Here is a 14,875-nt window from a genome sequence, read left to right on the forward strand (position 1 = left end):
AAAGAGTAAGGAATGGCTGTTACGTGTTTTTATTACAGGGTTTGGGTTGCTGCAATGCATGGTTTGGGAGTGAAAAGAAGGAAAGGGACTTTGAAGGCTTTTGGGATGCTGTGTACTTTATCAGTAGCGGATGTGAAGCGAGCCGATGTAAAGAGCGCAGCATTTCCCTGCTGCTTTCGTAACCTCAAGGACACACTGCACAGCCATGGCCGTTCGGCTGTCTGCCATCTAATGGCCACACCAGAGAGCAAACTGACCTGGTTTCAGCCTGGGGGCGACGAATCACTGGGGATTCTTGAGCTAAATATACATAAAAATAAAAAGAAACGCAAGCTTTCGCCCACCGGTTTAAGCGCGTTACACAGGGGCTTATGTTACCATTAAAAAATGGTGTGGTGCCACGGTAGAAAACTGCTGAAAACTGGAAAAGAATTCCCATCTATGCCTGCGATATATTGTTTTTAAACACTGCATATCTGAAAGCAAATATCAGTCTGTATATGAATGAAAATGCATAATTTGGGACATTTTAAATTCTCCTCTGTTTACTTATTGAGCAAGTGAATAGTGCAGCTCTTCCTTCTTTTCTCCAGTTCTCCCCACCACTGACACGCACCCCCCCGTTCTTTTATTATAATGTGCAATATGTAAGATGGCTCGCTGATGGGGAGTGTTAACACACACCTATGCCTTTTCCTCTCGGGCAGACCACGGTGGCATCTGCAATAACTGACACCAGTTCCACGGCACGGAGAAAGTGCTTGAGGTCAATCTCTGCTAGAATAACAAAGACTAGATGGGGAGATGTTCCGCTTTAATATCCGCTCCGTCTTTCTTATCTATATTAGAAACGTCTGTCACTAAGGGTGTCTGAGAAGAGCTGAAATTATGAAGCACCTTCTAGATTCCTTTATCTCCTGGAGCAACATTAATACTTATAAGTAGTAAAGGATACTGGGTGATGGAAAGACCATCGCTTGCCTATGCTGGTGCATTTGTTTAGGAAACATGCCTTTTAATTTCATAACGTTATTTGAAATGCCTTCCTCTGCTCTAAGAAAATAGCCACTTTTGTTATTCTTTGTGAAACAGAAGCTGAAGATAGCAGGCTTGCTCACAAAAGCCCCGATTTGAATATGCTAATGTTAATTTAAGCATTCAGTTGCCAAATTTTCATGTGAGGATTTTTTTTTTTTTGTAGTGTGCACATTTAATATTTGTATATTCATTATTCCCCATGCTTATCTGATCCACAGGCACTGAGTAAATATTGTCGTTGAGTATGATCTAAAGCAGAAGTCAAAAAAGACACTGTAAAATGGAGCTCCTCTTCCTAAATATGTATCTCCTTTTTCCTCTACCTTTCCCTGGAAATTCAGGGAACCTACTTCCACACCCAAAGGGCGTAGGAATTTTTTTTAGGGGGTTGATACTTTCAATCTAAATACTACAAATTAGAGCAATTTCTAAGATGACACCTGGCTGAAGTAATGGTGTGTGTGAATGGTGTGTGAAGTAATGGTGTGTGTTTTGAATGCAAATAGTGCAAGTAGACATTACCTCCTTCTACAGGAAATGGTGATCAATGGAACACTTAAAAATACATTTCTGAGTAATAAAACTGTGACAATAGGAAAAATTTCATATCTTATCTTACAGAACATCTGCAGGGGAGGGAAAATGGGTGAAAAGATTATCTATGAGTTGCTGAAAACAAGGTCTGATGTCTTTAAAATGTGTTTTCTGATGTTCTAACCCAAAGCAGAAGGTGAAATGCGTTACTTTAAGTGAGATACTGTGGGTGTGAAATACATCAAAACCCAGTAAAACATCCCTGCAAAGAGAAACCTATCGGTTAGCTACCTACCATAGTGCTGGCTTCACTGAGGTTGCAATGTATGCAATTTTGCAAATAATCAGTATATCAATAGTGCCTAGTCTTTTCAGTAGGCTATTGGCTTCATAGCTGCTCTTTCTAAAAACCACAACGTATTTCATATCCTATCTTTACAATGAACCTACAGCTAAGCAGAAATGTATTGTACTAGTGCGTTAGCATGGGCACCTCTGCAACAAATTGGGGAAACTAATACTGCCGGTAGCCAAGGGAGAGTTACAGTGGTCTTATTAACGGATTGCAGTAGGGTAAATAAGTAGAAATTGGCTGTGGTTCCTCTGTTTCCCTAAAGGAAAGGAATAAAACTGGTTGCAAAGAATGCAATGATATTGTGTGGGTACTAAATTTTCTTGACTGTAACTTCTCCTGTTTTGCGGTTTGCTGAACCATGAGTCTTTATTTCTGAAATTCTTCCAAAGTGAAACACACAAGGGGAAAGTAAAGCTTGTATGAATGCAGAATAATTTCATTTAAGTCAGTGAAGTTATTCTGCTGAAACACTGGTAGAAAGACGAAAACTGGTCCTACAGACTGTTAACCCTTTAGGCCAAGGATGGTTTTGTCATGTGAGATAGACTATGGCAAGTATATTGCGAATGCTCCTGGAATAATACACTTGGAAAGTCCCCTTAGAATATTCTATAAATAACAATAATTTGGAATCATAAAGATTGCAGATTAGTCAGTCTCTTTTTTATCTGGATTATGGTTTAGCTATGAACTTCCTTTAACAAAATGTCACAGCAAATAAAGTCTTTGCTTAACCAGGAACACTTCCTACTTTTCCATCTAGCTCCACTCTTTCACTTGCTTAGAGATAAAAGCATTTCCAGTTGCGTCTCCACAATCCTGACACACATGGTGGCAGTCACACAGTTGGCCAATATTGAGCTGTAGACTTAGAACCGTGATTTTTTTGCAGACGAAAGGGTAATTCTAGCGATGGGTGTTCTCTCTTATAAATCACTAATTAGTAAATGAGGAGGAAACTGGCAGCTTTCCACAACTGACAGTAAGAATTCCTTACAGAAATGGTAGTTTCATTACTAATTTAATCATCTTATCATTATTTATTATCTCTATTTGACTGTTCTGTTCTGGGTTTTAGCCTGAACCAGACATAGTGACATACTGCAAGCCACTCATACCTCAGAAATCTTGTAGAACGTGACAATGAGATTTCCAGCTCATTTTAGCAGAAAAATATGTTTAAGTACTTAATTCAGAAGCCACAGTTGGAGGGTAGGCACTGTGGTTTAGTGTGTAAGAAGCAGACACTGCTCCTGAGACCAAATTCTGAGGCAGCCTTTGGCAAAATTAGCAACAAGTTTGACAAACAGATGGATTCATCCGACAAATGCATGCTCCCCTTAGGACAAGGGGCAAGAGGGGGAAGAAATAATTTACTGGATCCTAGAGTTTTCCTTCCATGTTTGAAAAGTCACTTTAGATTGTTTGAATAGTGCTAATGAATTCATCCCCTTGTTGTCATAATTTGCAGTCATCTTCATTGATTTAACTGTGGAGTTTGTATATACAAATATCAGAGAGCGCTGAATCTTTGCTTTTCCTTCTAGCTTCTGTGACACCTGAAGTACTTTGGTACAGCATTCTTCCCTGCATTCCTATAGTGCTTTGAAAATGCAAAGTGCCATTGAGGGCTTTTTTTTTTTTTCCAATGATAAGCCATATTGTGGCAAACTTTCTTAGCCTGAACCTTTATTTAGCTACTTTGCTCCTTACAGTCATGGTCTTTGAACAATACTTTGTAAACCTCTTGCCAGCTGGTAACTAATGCTGACTTCTGTCCATCTTCACCAAAGAATGGTCTAGTGCAGTCGTCTTCTTGCTCAGTATCTTTAAAAACAAAGCAGTCAAAGCATGTCGAGTTTCTTTCTGACCTGATTGGCATAGATGCCAGGTGATGGTACCTTTTGTGTATTATTTTAACAGTTTTAGATAGAAGCAATTTCACTGAAATCAATGGTGCAGAGCCAGGGCAACTAAAAGGGTACTCAGGTCAAAGGCAGACTTATGTATTTTTGGAAAAGAGGAAGAATACTCCTTACTACAGCACTACCCAAAACAATAGGCATTGCTGAGAGCCCCAGGTGTCCAAAGTAGGATGTGGGCAGTTACAACTCATGCCCTTTTGTTATGCATCCATTTTGAAAAATTTTGGCTTACAATTTTGAATTTTGAATTAAATCAGTGTTGCTTTTAAAAATAGTGTACCCTGTTCAATGTAGCTATTGAATATTCTTCAGAAATAAATTCTGAGTCCTTTCATTATTATTTAAGGATAATTTGCAGAGATGGCTGAAAACTGTGTGTATTTGGACTAACTGATTTTCTGCTTTGTTGCATCCTGAAGGAGAATTAACCTTTTCTCTCTCAAATTGTCCACAAAGCTCAAGGAATCAGTTTGGATCTCCTTCCTGCTAGTCACTGCATTTTTTACAGAGGTCTGTTTCTAGTCCCACTGTGTCCCCAAATGTGAATGTCCTGAAATTTGGAGAGATTCAAATCAGTGCCACAGTCCGAACAGGTATACAATGTACCTCTGCTGTTATGCTTAGGACATTCTAGACTTTCTCTCCAAGCATCAGTCTTCCTTTCTCCCATGGATACTGTGAAGTCCCGCAGTGAACCTTGTTGTTATGACCTAATTTTTCTACAAACTGAGAGATTTAATTTGTTCAGGTGCCAGCAAAGGGAACACTAACTTGGAATTCTCCTGGCTACTCTAATTTAGCTGCTTGAGATTTGAAAAATCAATAGGGGAATTATCTTGCTGTCTCTAGGTTGTAACTTAATAATTAAAACATAATTGAAAGGATGACATCAGTTTATTTAGGAAAACTGTGGCTTTTTCTCTGGGTCCACCCCAGAACTTGCATCCTGCTAGAAAGCCGAGCTGGGATTGATTCCTCTTGCTAAGGAAACCTTCTGTTATTGAAAGTGCTGCTGCCACTGTTTAATTCCAAAACTAACTGAATAATTAATATGACAAAATACACAGTCTGATAATGCATTCATTGGCAGTAGGAGAATTTCATATTTAACATCTTTGTGCCTCCTAGATGAACTGTGAACATCCTTAATGAATACTGTCCACTTCAGACCATTTGGACTTAATATTTAATACCACCTTCCTCACCATTACACTCCCTTCTAAGAATCCTGTCCCAAGAACGCCCTTACCAGACTGACAAAATACAAATACATAAATTCCTGCAAGTCTGCACAAGTGAGAAATAGCAGTTCATTGTCTTACAAATGCTTTGTCTCTTGCACAGTTTGTGAATCACTCTCATTGTATCCCATAGTTATGATCAATTAAATAACATACATACATCTTGAGTTAAGCTGAAAGTATAATTGAAAAATACACCATTTGATACTTCTGTATGCATTATGTGATGTGGACTAAATTATAACTGTATGTCTAAAACACCAAGGAACTTCACAGAAAGCCATACTACCAAATGCACTGAATGTGCATTAAATGAAATATTTAAAAGTATTTAATTGGCAGATGAGCAAACTAGAGAATGAACAACTGCCTTGATTGAACCAGCTGGCCAAAGCTGTCATCCCATGAGGGATCATGCATTTTGCAAAACTGTATGTTAAGGAGAATCCAAGGTTTATTTTGAAAGTGGAAGGCGCTCTGAGAACTTTCTATTTTAGTTTATTGTGAGGACCCCAAACGCATGATACTGACATAATTTATTCCTTGGCTGATTGCCTAACTAGCATGTTACAATTCAACCCAAGCGCTGCCTTCCAATGAACAACAGCCGTTCTTGACATTCTCAACATTCCCTTGACAAAATGATCATCTATGAAATTAATCTTTCATGCTACTTTTTTCCTCAACCTCCCCCCAGTTAACTGTTAACTAGTAAAATCTCTGCTGGTTCACATCAATGACAGCTTAAATTACTTGGTGTAACACTTTTGTGGTGCTCGAATAACTTAAACATTTATTTCCCTGCATTTTGTCTGGACGATTCCATTCCTTTTCAATGGCCCTCCTTTGTGTTTTCCACTAGGACTGTTACAGACCTACCTATTGTTACTTCCATTTCCTACTGAAAGACCTAAATGAAAAGTTTACACGTATTCAGCTTGCTTTTGCTAAAAGAAAATAGGAACAAATTACCAGGGAATGAAATGGAGTATTTCAGTTTATGGTCCCTAGTGAAGCTGTTGCCAAAATTGTATAATACTACAGTGCCTTCAAGGAAACCCGATTAGAGACTGCCCTGGTAAGAGTAGCTGGCAGAAGCACAGCTCAGCCCATGTGTTTGCATAGGATTTGTGATGATGCACATCATTCTAAATGGACCAGACTTTGCCCTCTTATCTGCATCTATGACTGTCATAGGAACAGGGAAAGAAACTAATTTGTGAGCAGTATTTGACCCTTGGAGAACTACACGCATCTGCTTAGGGCCATTTTTCCACATAAAAACACTTTTCAGCAAAATGATTTAGCATGTGTTTAATGATTTGGCTTAAGTGTCTTTTTGAGTGCTTTATCAAGCTACAGCAATCATCAGCTGCTTAATAAATATTGGATTAAAGTCTGTAAAGGGAACTAACACAGGCATCAGAAAGACAAAAATGAAAGAACATTGCCAGACACTAAGCTTTTCTCTTTGCAATGCACTGCTCTGTTCTTTGGACTGAAGGACATTTTTCAATGATGCTGGAAATTGCAACACCAATATTATTTTTGACAACAGAAAAGTGTAACAAGGACTGTAATTCTGGCAGTCTTCTGGACTTACACAGTGAAACCTCTGTGGAATTGAATGCTGTTAGAGAAAACTACGGAAATAAAACTAGTAGCCCCAAATACACATTAATAGTAGTTGGAATTCAGCAATAGTTTTGGGTATGTGCTGAAATGAAAAATCTGGGCTTTGAATTGCTAGGCGTTTGACATGCCAGGATATTAGTAGAATAAACGTTCACTAATGCATAGCAATAAATAGGTTGGATTTTTAAAGTTATCACAACAGAAGCAGAGAAGATTAAAAAAAACCACCTTAGTTTTTTTAAAGCATTGCCACATGTCAATATATTGGTTCATTACAAATGACTTAAAATAATTGTTTTTCAGTGCACGATTAAAACACCCTGCAGCGGTAAGGAAATTCTTCTGGCACAGCACTGACTACAGTAAGTGCCACCAATAGCATCCCATTGGTTTATGTATCCTTAAAATTTTGGCGAGCCCTGCCCAGCCGGATTGCTGTGCTTCATTTCCATCACACTGGGCTCCTGTGCCTCTGGGTTCCCTGCCTCTCACTAGGCAGCGGCACTGAATCTTCCGCGGTCCCCACCGCCCACTGCTTGGGCATGCAATCTCTCTGCTCGCCTCTGCGATCTCGACTCTCAGATACCTTCAGCTCTCAGGAGCAGGACCAGCTCTCCCAGATTTTTCAGTGACATACGGCCTTTCCAAGCTATTCAGCAGAGTCAGAGCAAACATTCAGGTTTGAAAAAAATACCACCAGGCTTTGATATGCTCCTTTTGAGTGACACATAACATAGTCCTAATAGCAAATAGCTGACTCCATATCCACCGAGACATTCAGTGATTTATCAGTTTCATAACTTCAACCACAATTCATATGATGTACTACAAAGATCCCTGAGCAGTATTCAAGAAGAGATTCATTTTTCCTTTCATTCTCATAGCCACCCCACACATTTGTTGTGCTCTCTTCCTGTATCTAGGAAGAAAACCTTCTTGTGACCAGCTGAAGACAATCTGAAGTTTTAAAGTTTAATTAATTTAATTGATAAAATGTATATATTATCTACATAACCTGAGATGATTTGTAGTATGACTGGATATTTTTTCAAGCACAGGGTCAGCTCAAACTCCCTGCACTTTCACCACTGTCTCTGCATATACTCAAGTGCAAAGCTTAACATAACTGTGGGGTCACGAGGGCAGAAAGCTGATAGCTGTGCTCACCCTGACCCAAGGCATGCAATGTGGGCAGAAGAGGAGTGCTGCACCCCGTTCTCTACAGCCCTCCCACAGCCAGGAGGCTCATCCCAAGGCACCGACACAGCACACCTCCCACACAGAATGGACTGGGGAGGTAGCTTAACCCTACAGCGGCCCTTTATCAGTGCATCCCTTTGAAAGGCACTCAGCAATACGTGTCTGATCTCCGGGGTTGCTGTATAAACACGGGTCTGATTTGGGAAACGTTCTGAGCTGTAACCCACCCTTTGTCCCATCTCTCTCAGGTGTACGACTTGTGTATTTGATCTAAAGGCTGAAGTAGTTATCAAATAGCACTGTAGTGTAGCTATCAAAAAGCACTGTTTACCATTCCCAACAAACCAACAGTAGTTCTACATTAGAGTGCAGGCTCAACGTCAGCTTGAAATTCTCAGTACTGAAAATATTAAATGAAGCTATTGTTTCCATCCATAGAAACTGGAAAAAACAGTAAAATCATCATTTTTCTTTCATTTTTCTTCCCTTAGAAAACTTAAAAAACAGGAGTTAAAGACGGGCCAATACCCAGTCCATCATGACCGACATAAACTACACTTGGATTCTTTGGTTTGTGTAACTGTAGTGACTCTAGTTCATTGGGACACATTTATAGATGTATGTATACGCATGATCCACAACTTCCCATGAGGTATGATTTGTCCTCCAGCATAATGTTAGAAGTGTAAAGAAAATGATTTAATTGCAAGAATAGCTTGAACATCCATTAAAGAGAGCTTTAAGCATTTTGCTTTATTATTGCTCTTCTGAGTATCAATACAGACATAATATTTTGATATATGCATTATGATTTGCTCAAACACAAATTGATACAGCTACAACTGAGAACTTTAAACTGGCAACATTTCATTCACGACAATTACACTTTATGTAAAATTACTTAGTGCTATGTTTGATATTAAATATCAACAAGTAATAGTTTAACAAGTAGAACAGTAGTTTAACAAGTAGAACTACATCACTGTCTCTAAAAATATGGCCACAGTAGGACTATTCGCATGGGTTCTGAATAACGATCAGGAGATACTCCTTATCTGCAAAAAGATATAAAAATGTTTAGTTAGAATATTTTATCTTATTTCCTGATAAATGCTCTTTATTCATCTATTCCTCTCCAACCTTTTATTTGTTTATAAAACATAAGCTAAAGCAACGGCATTTATATAAAAAACATTTAGAAAATGTAAGCACTTTGTACAAAAATCTGAGATTACAGACAAAAAAACCCACCTGTTTTTTAAGCTTAACTATACCATATTAAAACTATTTTAGTAAGCAGTAGATTTGCTTTCAAGAAGCTGTAAAGATATTTAAACAAGATGAAAAAAGTCAGAAGATAAGCACCTGGAAGCTAGCACTTGTTATAATAAAAAAACTTTTGACATCTGCAGCCTCTTCTGCAGCTGCAGAGAACTTCTTTCAGTTCACTAACTAGTTTATTCAAAATTGAGAACCCCATTTAGACATGAAAAAAGCAGAAAAGATTTGAATAGACTTCTACTATGAATAAATTCTAAGCATGCCAGATTTCGCCTACTAATTCTAAAAGCCCTGGGAAGTTTTGGAAACAATTCAGTTGGATAGCTATTTAACATTATCTATTTTAAATGAAACATTTCTTGAAAGTATCCAGTGAATTTAGTAGACTTATTATCTGCTTTGGAGAGTTAAGAAGCTGCACTCCTGCATTGTCACTTTCACCCAAAAGCAACTTAATATAAATCACAGGTGGTTCATTTGCCACCTTCTATTATAGTAAAATACAATCAAGCCTTTGAACAACTCATCTCCCTGTTAGCAAAAAAGCTTCACGTTTTATACCGCTTATTTTCAGGTCAACATGCTTTAACAGCTACTAGTCCAAAAGTCACCTCTAAAAAATAAGTGAAGGGCAAATGCAAAATAAGAATCAAGTGCATCGGTTTAAATGAATGAGCAAAAAACATGATTTAAAAAATGCATTAGGTTTATACTCCAAAATAGAAACTAAACTAAAATTTTAATCTTAGTATCAGCTGATGACGAATGTTAACACTTAATGACAGTGCCAGATTTCTTTCACACATACTGGTTTCACAGCAGCATTATAAATAATGCAGTGAGGGGCGGTAACGCATACCTACTGCAGTACCTCTGCTCTACATTTGCTATGAAATCAGCATCAGGGGACACCCCAGTGAAGGCTGTCCATCACTACCAGCTCAGAGCCAACGTCCTCCCCAGTGGCTATGCCGAGGAGATCCCTGAAGCTTCCTTTCTCTTCTGCATGCCTTCATTGGATATTTCTGTCAAAATCCTGCATACCATTAGTCTCTCAATTAGCTAGTGCACACATTAGGATCTAAGCCCCAACCAGTCACTTCCACTTTGCCTGATCCACCTTGTACTGGTAATTGACCACAGCTTCACCACAGCTCATCTGGCCTTGTTATCTATTTTAGAGACACAACTAACAAATTAACATATATTTGTATTTAACATGAGTGAGAAACAGGTTGCTACATTCCCCTGCTGGTTCTAAGGAAAATAATTACATCACGGTTACTGTGTTGGTGATAATACTGTGTATCTGTGACACAAATCCTACCTATGGCTAGGAAGTCATGATAACATACCAAGTAAAAAATAATTTATAGAAAAAAAAGATTTTTTTACATCTGTTTGGAGCTAAAATGAATTTGCTGCCTTTAATACTATGTATATACACACACACTACTTGACATATATGTTTTTCCAGTTTTCCTTTGTGAAAACCCATAGAAACCAGAACATTAATCAGATCTAGACTTGTTCGGTTGTCTCCAAGCTTGAATACTACAAACTCTGTACATTAAAATCCTAACACATCTGGTTACATGGTGAATACATGGTTGTATTTTCATATACTTATTTTCAAAATGCATTCTCTACAGTAGCCTTATTCATGAAGAATTAAAAGAAACTTAAAAGGACATACAATTCTATTGTTGTTTTAATAGAAACATTACCTGGAGCTACCATAATTTCATGTTTCTTTGATCTGATCCTAAGAAAGGTTAGATCATTCTGAGGATCAATATCTCTCACTGTGCTCCTAGCTTTCATGGTGAGCTGATGAAGAAGACCTGCATACTGGACTGTTGTAGAGTTATCAAGAGTTGTTCTTATTGGAATTCCTGCAAACAAATATTTTCTAATCATCATTCAGTTAAGTTGCATATTGTTCATGTACAGCAGGTCATAAGAGAAAAAAAAACAAGGATTCCATATTAAACAATTAAACATTAAGTTGCCTTATGAAACTTTTGAAAGAATCTAATTGCTGTTTAAGGCTCTTAAATACCTATCAAATTCCATTCTGTATTACTTAACCAGTTACAGTGCTTAATCAGTTTAAACAGTGTCACCCAGTTTTTGTGTCTTGGCTGCAAGAATCAGACCCACGCTTTTAACTGTAGCATCTGGCATGTGCACTGATAGAAATTACACGTTCCCACTGAAATACCAAGAGCAATCAAAGGGCAGAAGTGGCAGGTTTGCATTTGGCAAGCAAAACCACCCTTGGAACAACCCCTTCCAATTAGCGGCAAAATATTGACAATTGGTAGTACACAGTGTATTGATCCCTGCTATTAAAAATACGACCACATAAGTCAAAATTAATTTTTGATGATTTAATGAATCATTGCTTATCAATGATTTGTCAAATCATGCTTATATTAACAGGATACCAGGTGAAACTAAAAACAGGGTTCACAGTAATCCTACAAGTGTAAAACTGCTTGGCTTTAATAAGCTTGTTTCACTAATAAAATATTTATTTGACCTACTAACAAAGACAATAGATTACAAGCTGGCAAGGCAGTTTTCTCTTTGCCTACATTTGTATTGTGTCTTCCAGATGGACAATATAGGAATACAAAAAGAGAGTAATATCACTGAAGGTGAAGAGTTTGATTATGAAAGAAGAATTAACATGCAAAAATAGTGAATGCCAGGTAAAGAATTAGAGGCAAAGGAGTAAAAGAAATAATAGAACAACCTCAGATATCAGACTATTCCATAATTTTCCTAGGAAAGTGTTACTTGAATCACTTGAAATCTGTGCCGTCACCTGAGAAATAATTCTGCATTGGTAGGATGTGTAGTGTACAGAATGACCCAGTACATCCTTTGTGTCTAAAGTTTATTACACAGAGATTGAAACTGATGTTTTAATGGAAACAAACAGGTGTTCCCAAGCACTACATTAGCATGAGAATACCTATATTATCACAGCATTGAATAGTAAGTCACTTAAAAGCAGCAATGAATTAGTGTCAAGTTTACATGACCTTGTATCTAAATGATTGCTTCAACAAATACAGCACTTTTAATGAAAATGGTAAATGTTAAATGATCCTCCAAGGTCTAATAATAACATGAAAATGAGTTGACACTAGTGACATCCTTAGATTAAAGCTGAGCTATGCTTACTTTAGGACAAATTCTCTTTGCCACCCAAATTAGAGAAAGGCAAATAAATCCTTCATTATAAATGCTGTAGTGTGATCCTTCTCAACTGTGAAGGATAGCAACAGTTTATGAGATTTTCCAAATAAACACGATATACTTAGCATAGTGTTTCAATGAACAAACCAACTTTGAGCATTAAAATAAATGATAGGCAATGTTTGTATCAGGATTCTTAATTTACTATTTCACCTGCATACTATTACACCCAAGTGTACCTACACTATTACAAAAATCTTAGTAAAAGATAACTGTTTATGTTAGTGAAGAACAGGGGGTTTCATCTTTTTAGGGAACCTGAATAGCCTAAGAAACCTCACTACTGCACCACTGGTTTAAGCATTTTTACCGTGATGAAGTTATACGCTTGCTTGAAATGTTTCAGGATAGTGAGAAACGAAATTTTATTTTCTACAGAAAGACTTGAAGTAATTAGATTGACCAGTGCTAATTATGGATATTTGGAGATGTCACAAAAACTTACAGCTACACCCCTACTTTGAGGTTTAGTTTGTGGAATCTAACTTCTTGGTACCTTGAATACATCCTCACAGAGTAGAGACTCTTGTATTCACATCTGGCATCTAGTGTTGAAATATCTCTAAGTGATAAACTGAAACCAAAATTCCTGCATTAGTCTTGTCTGTCAGCTTCAGTCTGGCCACAGGTTCTACAGGCTTGTGAGGATGAGGAAGTCTGAAGAGGACACAGGTGGACTTTATACCTTGCTGCGAGTAGTCTAATGTGCGAAAAAGGGAAGTGGAACGTTCTTCCTCCTTTGCAAATCAAAACTGAGACAGAAGGAATCTGAACCATGCTATTGTCCTAACTCTGCACAGCTACATCTGAGCTTTCCCTCAATACCATAGAACGACCGCAGGTAAAGATGGACTGCAGTAGTACACCTGACTGGGAAACCATACTTGACAAATACCATACCTAGAAGTCAACTGTTCCAAATAAGAGAACATAAGAAAATGGAGTTATTTTTCTATGAGATTACATTGGTGGTTTTGCCTTGAGAAATGTATCGGTCTGCAAGCTCAAAAAAGATCATTTGTGTTATCTAAGTGCTTGATTTTGTTCACTTCTTGTTTGCAGCTTAGTCCAAGTGCTCACTGGATCAAGTCACATTCTATTTACTGAAACAGAATACAGAAATGGCTGAAACAGTACTTGTTCTGAAACCAGACTGCCTTTCAGCTTAGCGAGCAGCCATATCTAGACATGAGCACATGCTGGCACAAAGCAGCTTTTCAGTTTCTATTTGCCAGGCTATGCACTTCTCCCTTGACCTGCATCATCTATTCTGTGAACAAAGGCACATTTCACTTAACATGTCCAGGCACACAAATTAAATTGTTCACATTTTCTAAAGATTAAATAACGTTTAGGCTTCCTTCTTAGTGTTCTTGCATCCTGTTGCTAAACTGTTGCTAGTGCAATAGGCTTTTTGGAGGATTGTAAAAGTGAAGGAGGTCAACTAAATTATGGGCAAGGTAAATTGAGTGAGTTGTCTTTTTTGTAAAGGAATGATTAAAACAGATTAACCCGAGAAGCTTAGCTTCTGAAAATCAATTTGTGTGACCGGTTTTGCTTTTGGCTTTCAATCTTCAGGGTCACAGCCAAAGCTGGCTTGACATGGACCTTGCTCTTCCTCCTACAACAACACATCATAACACAATTTAAAGAACTTGTGAATATTTATTTAGCAAGGCCAAGGAATGGCTCCCACACTGGAAGAACAACTTTGTTTAGTAGATGCTTTTCTTCTGATGTTTTTGTTCAGTCATAACTTTTCAAAGGGGGGGAGTGAAGTGCTAGTAAGTTTTCTTCAATATACAAAGAATTCTGGACTAAAAGATGTCTGCAAAAGCAAGAGTTTAGTGCCACAAGTTCTCCTTTTCTGTAACCTACCAAGAGATGTTAAAAATCTGGTTCTGAAAAATATAGTTTAGTTAAACAAGGAGGATAAGTAACAACATGGAACTCCTTAAGTTAAATGATGATTATGGTACTTCTACTTACTTCTTCAGGGAAGACTTATGTCAAGGCTCTACTTTCCATTTTTCTGTTTTCCATTAACTTGAGTAAAAAACTACATCCTACGGAAAGCTTTAAGAACTGGCCACAAACCAAACATTCATGTCTTAAGATGAAACACGCATTCTTGAAAAAATCACATACCTTCATAAAATATTGCAAGCAGATTGCATTAACACCTCATAATCTTTAATTTTGTGCTTAAGAGTTACTACACTCATTGCCACTACCAAGATTGTTACTTGGAGAAAGCAGAGGACGTTTTACCTTCGCTATTTATAACAATAATTGCGATAACCCCTCTGTGGGCTTGAATCCTCTTTAGGGTTTCCTCCACTTCAGCCTGCGAGGAGAGAGGACACCACAGCACCCCCGCGGCCACCACAGCTCGG

The 14,875-nt window shown here is 37.8% G+C and overlaps 1 protein-coding gene across 1 annotated transcript; it reads right to left on the reverse strand.

Moving 5' to 3' along the window:
* Window positions 1-8,939: 8,939 nt before the first annotated feature.
* DYNLRB2 (dynein, light chain, roadblock-type 2) lies at window positions 8,940-14,871 on the reverse strand (the record flags this gene model as incomplete). The annotated part of the gene is made up of 3 exons (XM_009695651.1): window positions 8,940-8,983; window positions 10,937-11,104; window positions 14,751-14,871. Coding segments are annotated over 3 exons (333 nt in total), but the record flags the coding sequence as incomplete, so codon positions are not given.
* Window positions 14,872-14,875: the final 4 nt, after the last annotated feature.

The sequence above is a fragment of the Cariama cristata genome, unplaced genomic scaffold, assembly GCF_000690535.1.
Source record: "Cariama cristata isolate BGI_N322 unplaced genomic scaffold, ASM69053v1 scaffold14232, whole genome shotgun sequence".
NCBI classification, from domain to species: domain Eukaryota; kingdom Metazoa; phylum Chordata; class Aves; order Cariamiformes; family Cariamidae; genus Cariama; species Cariama cristata.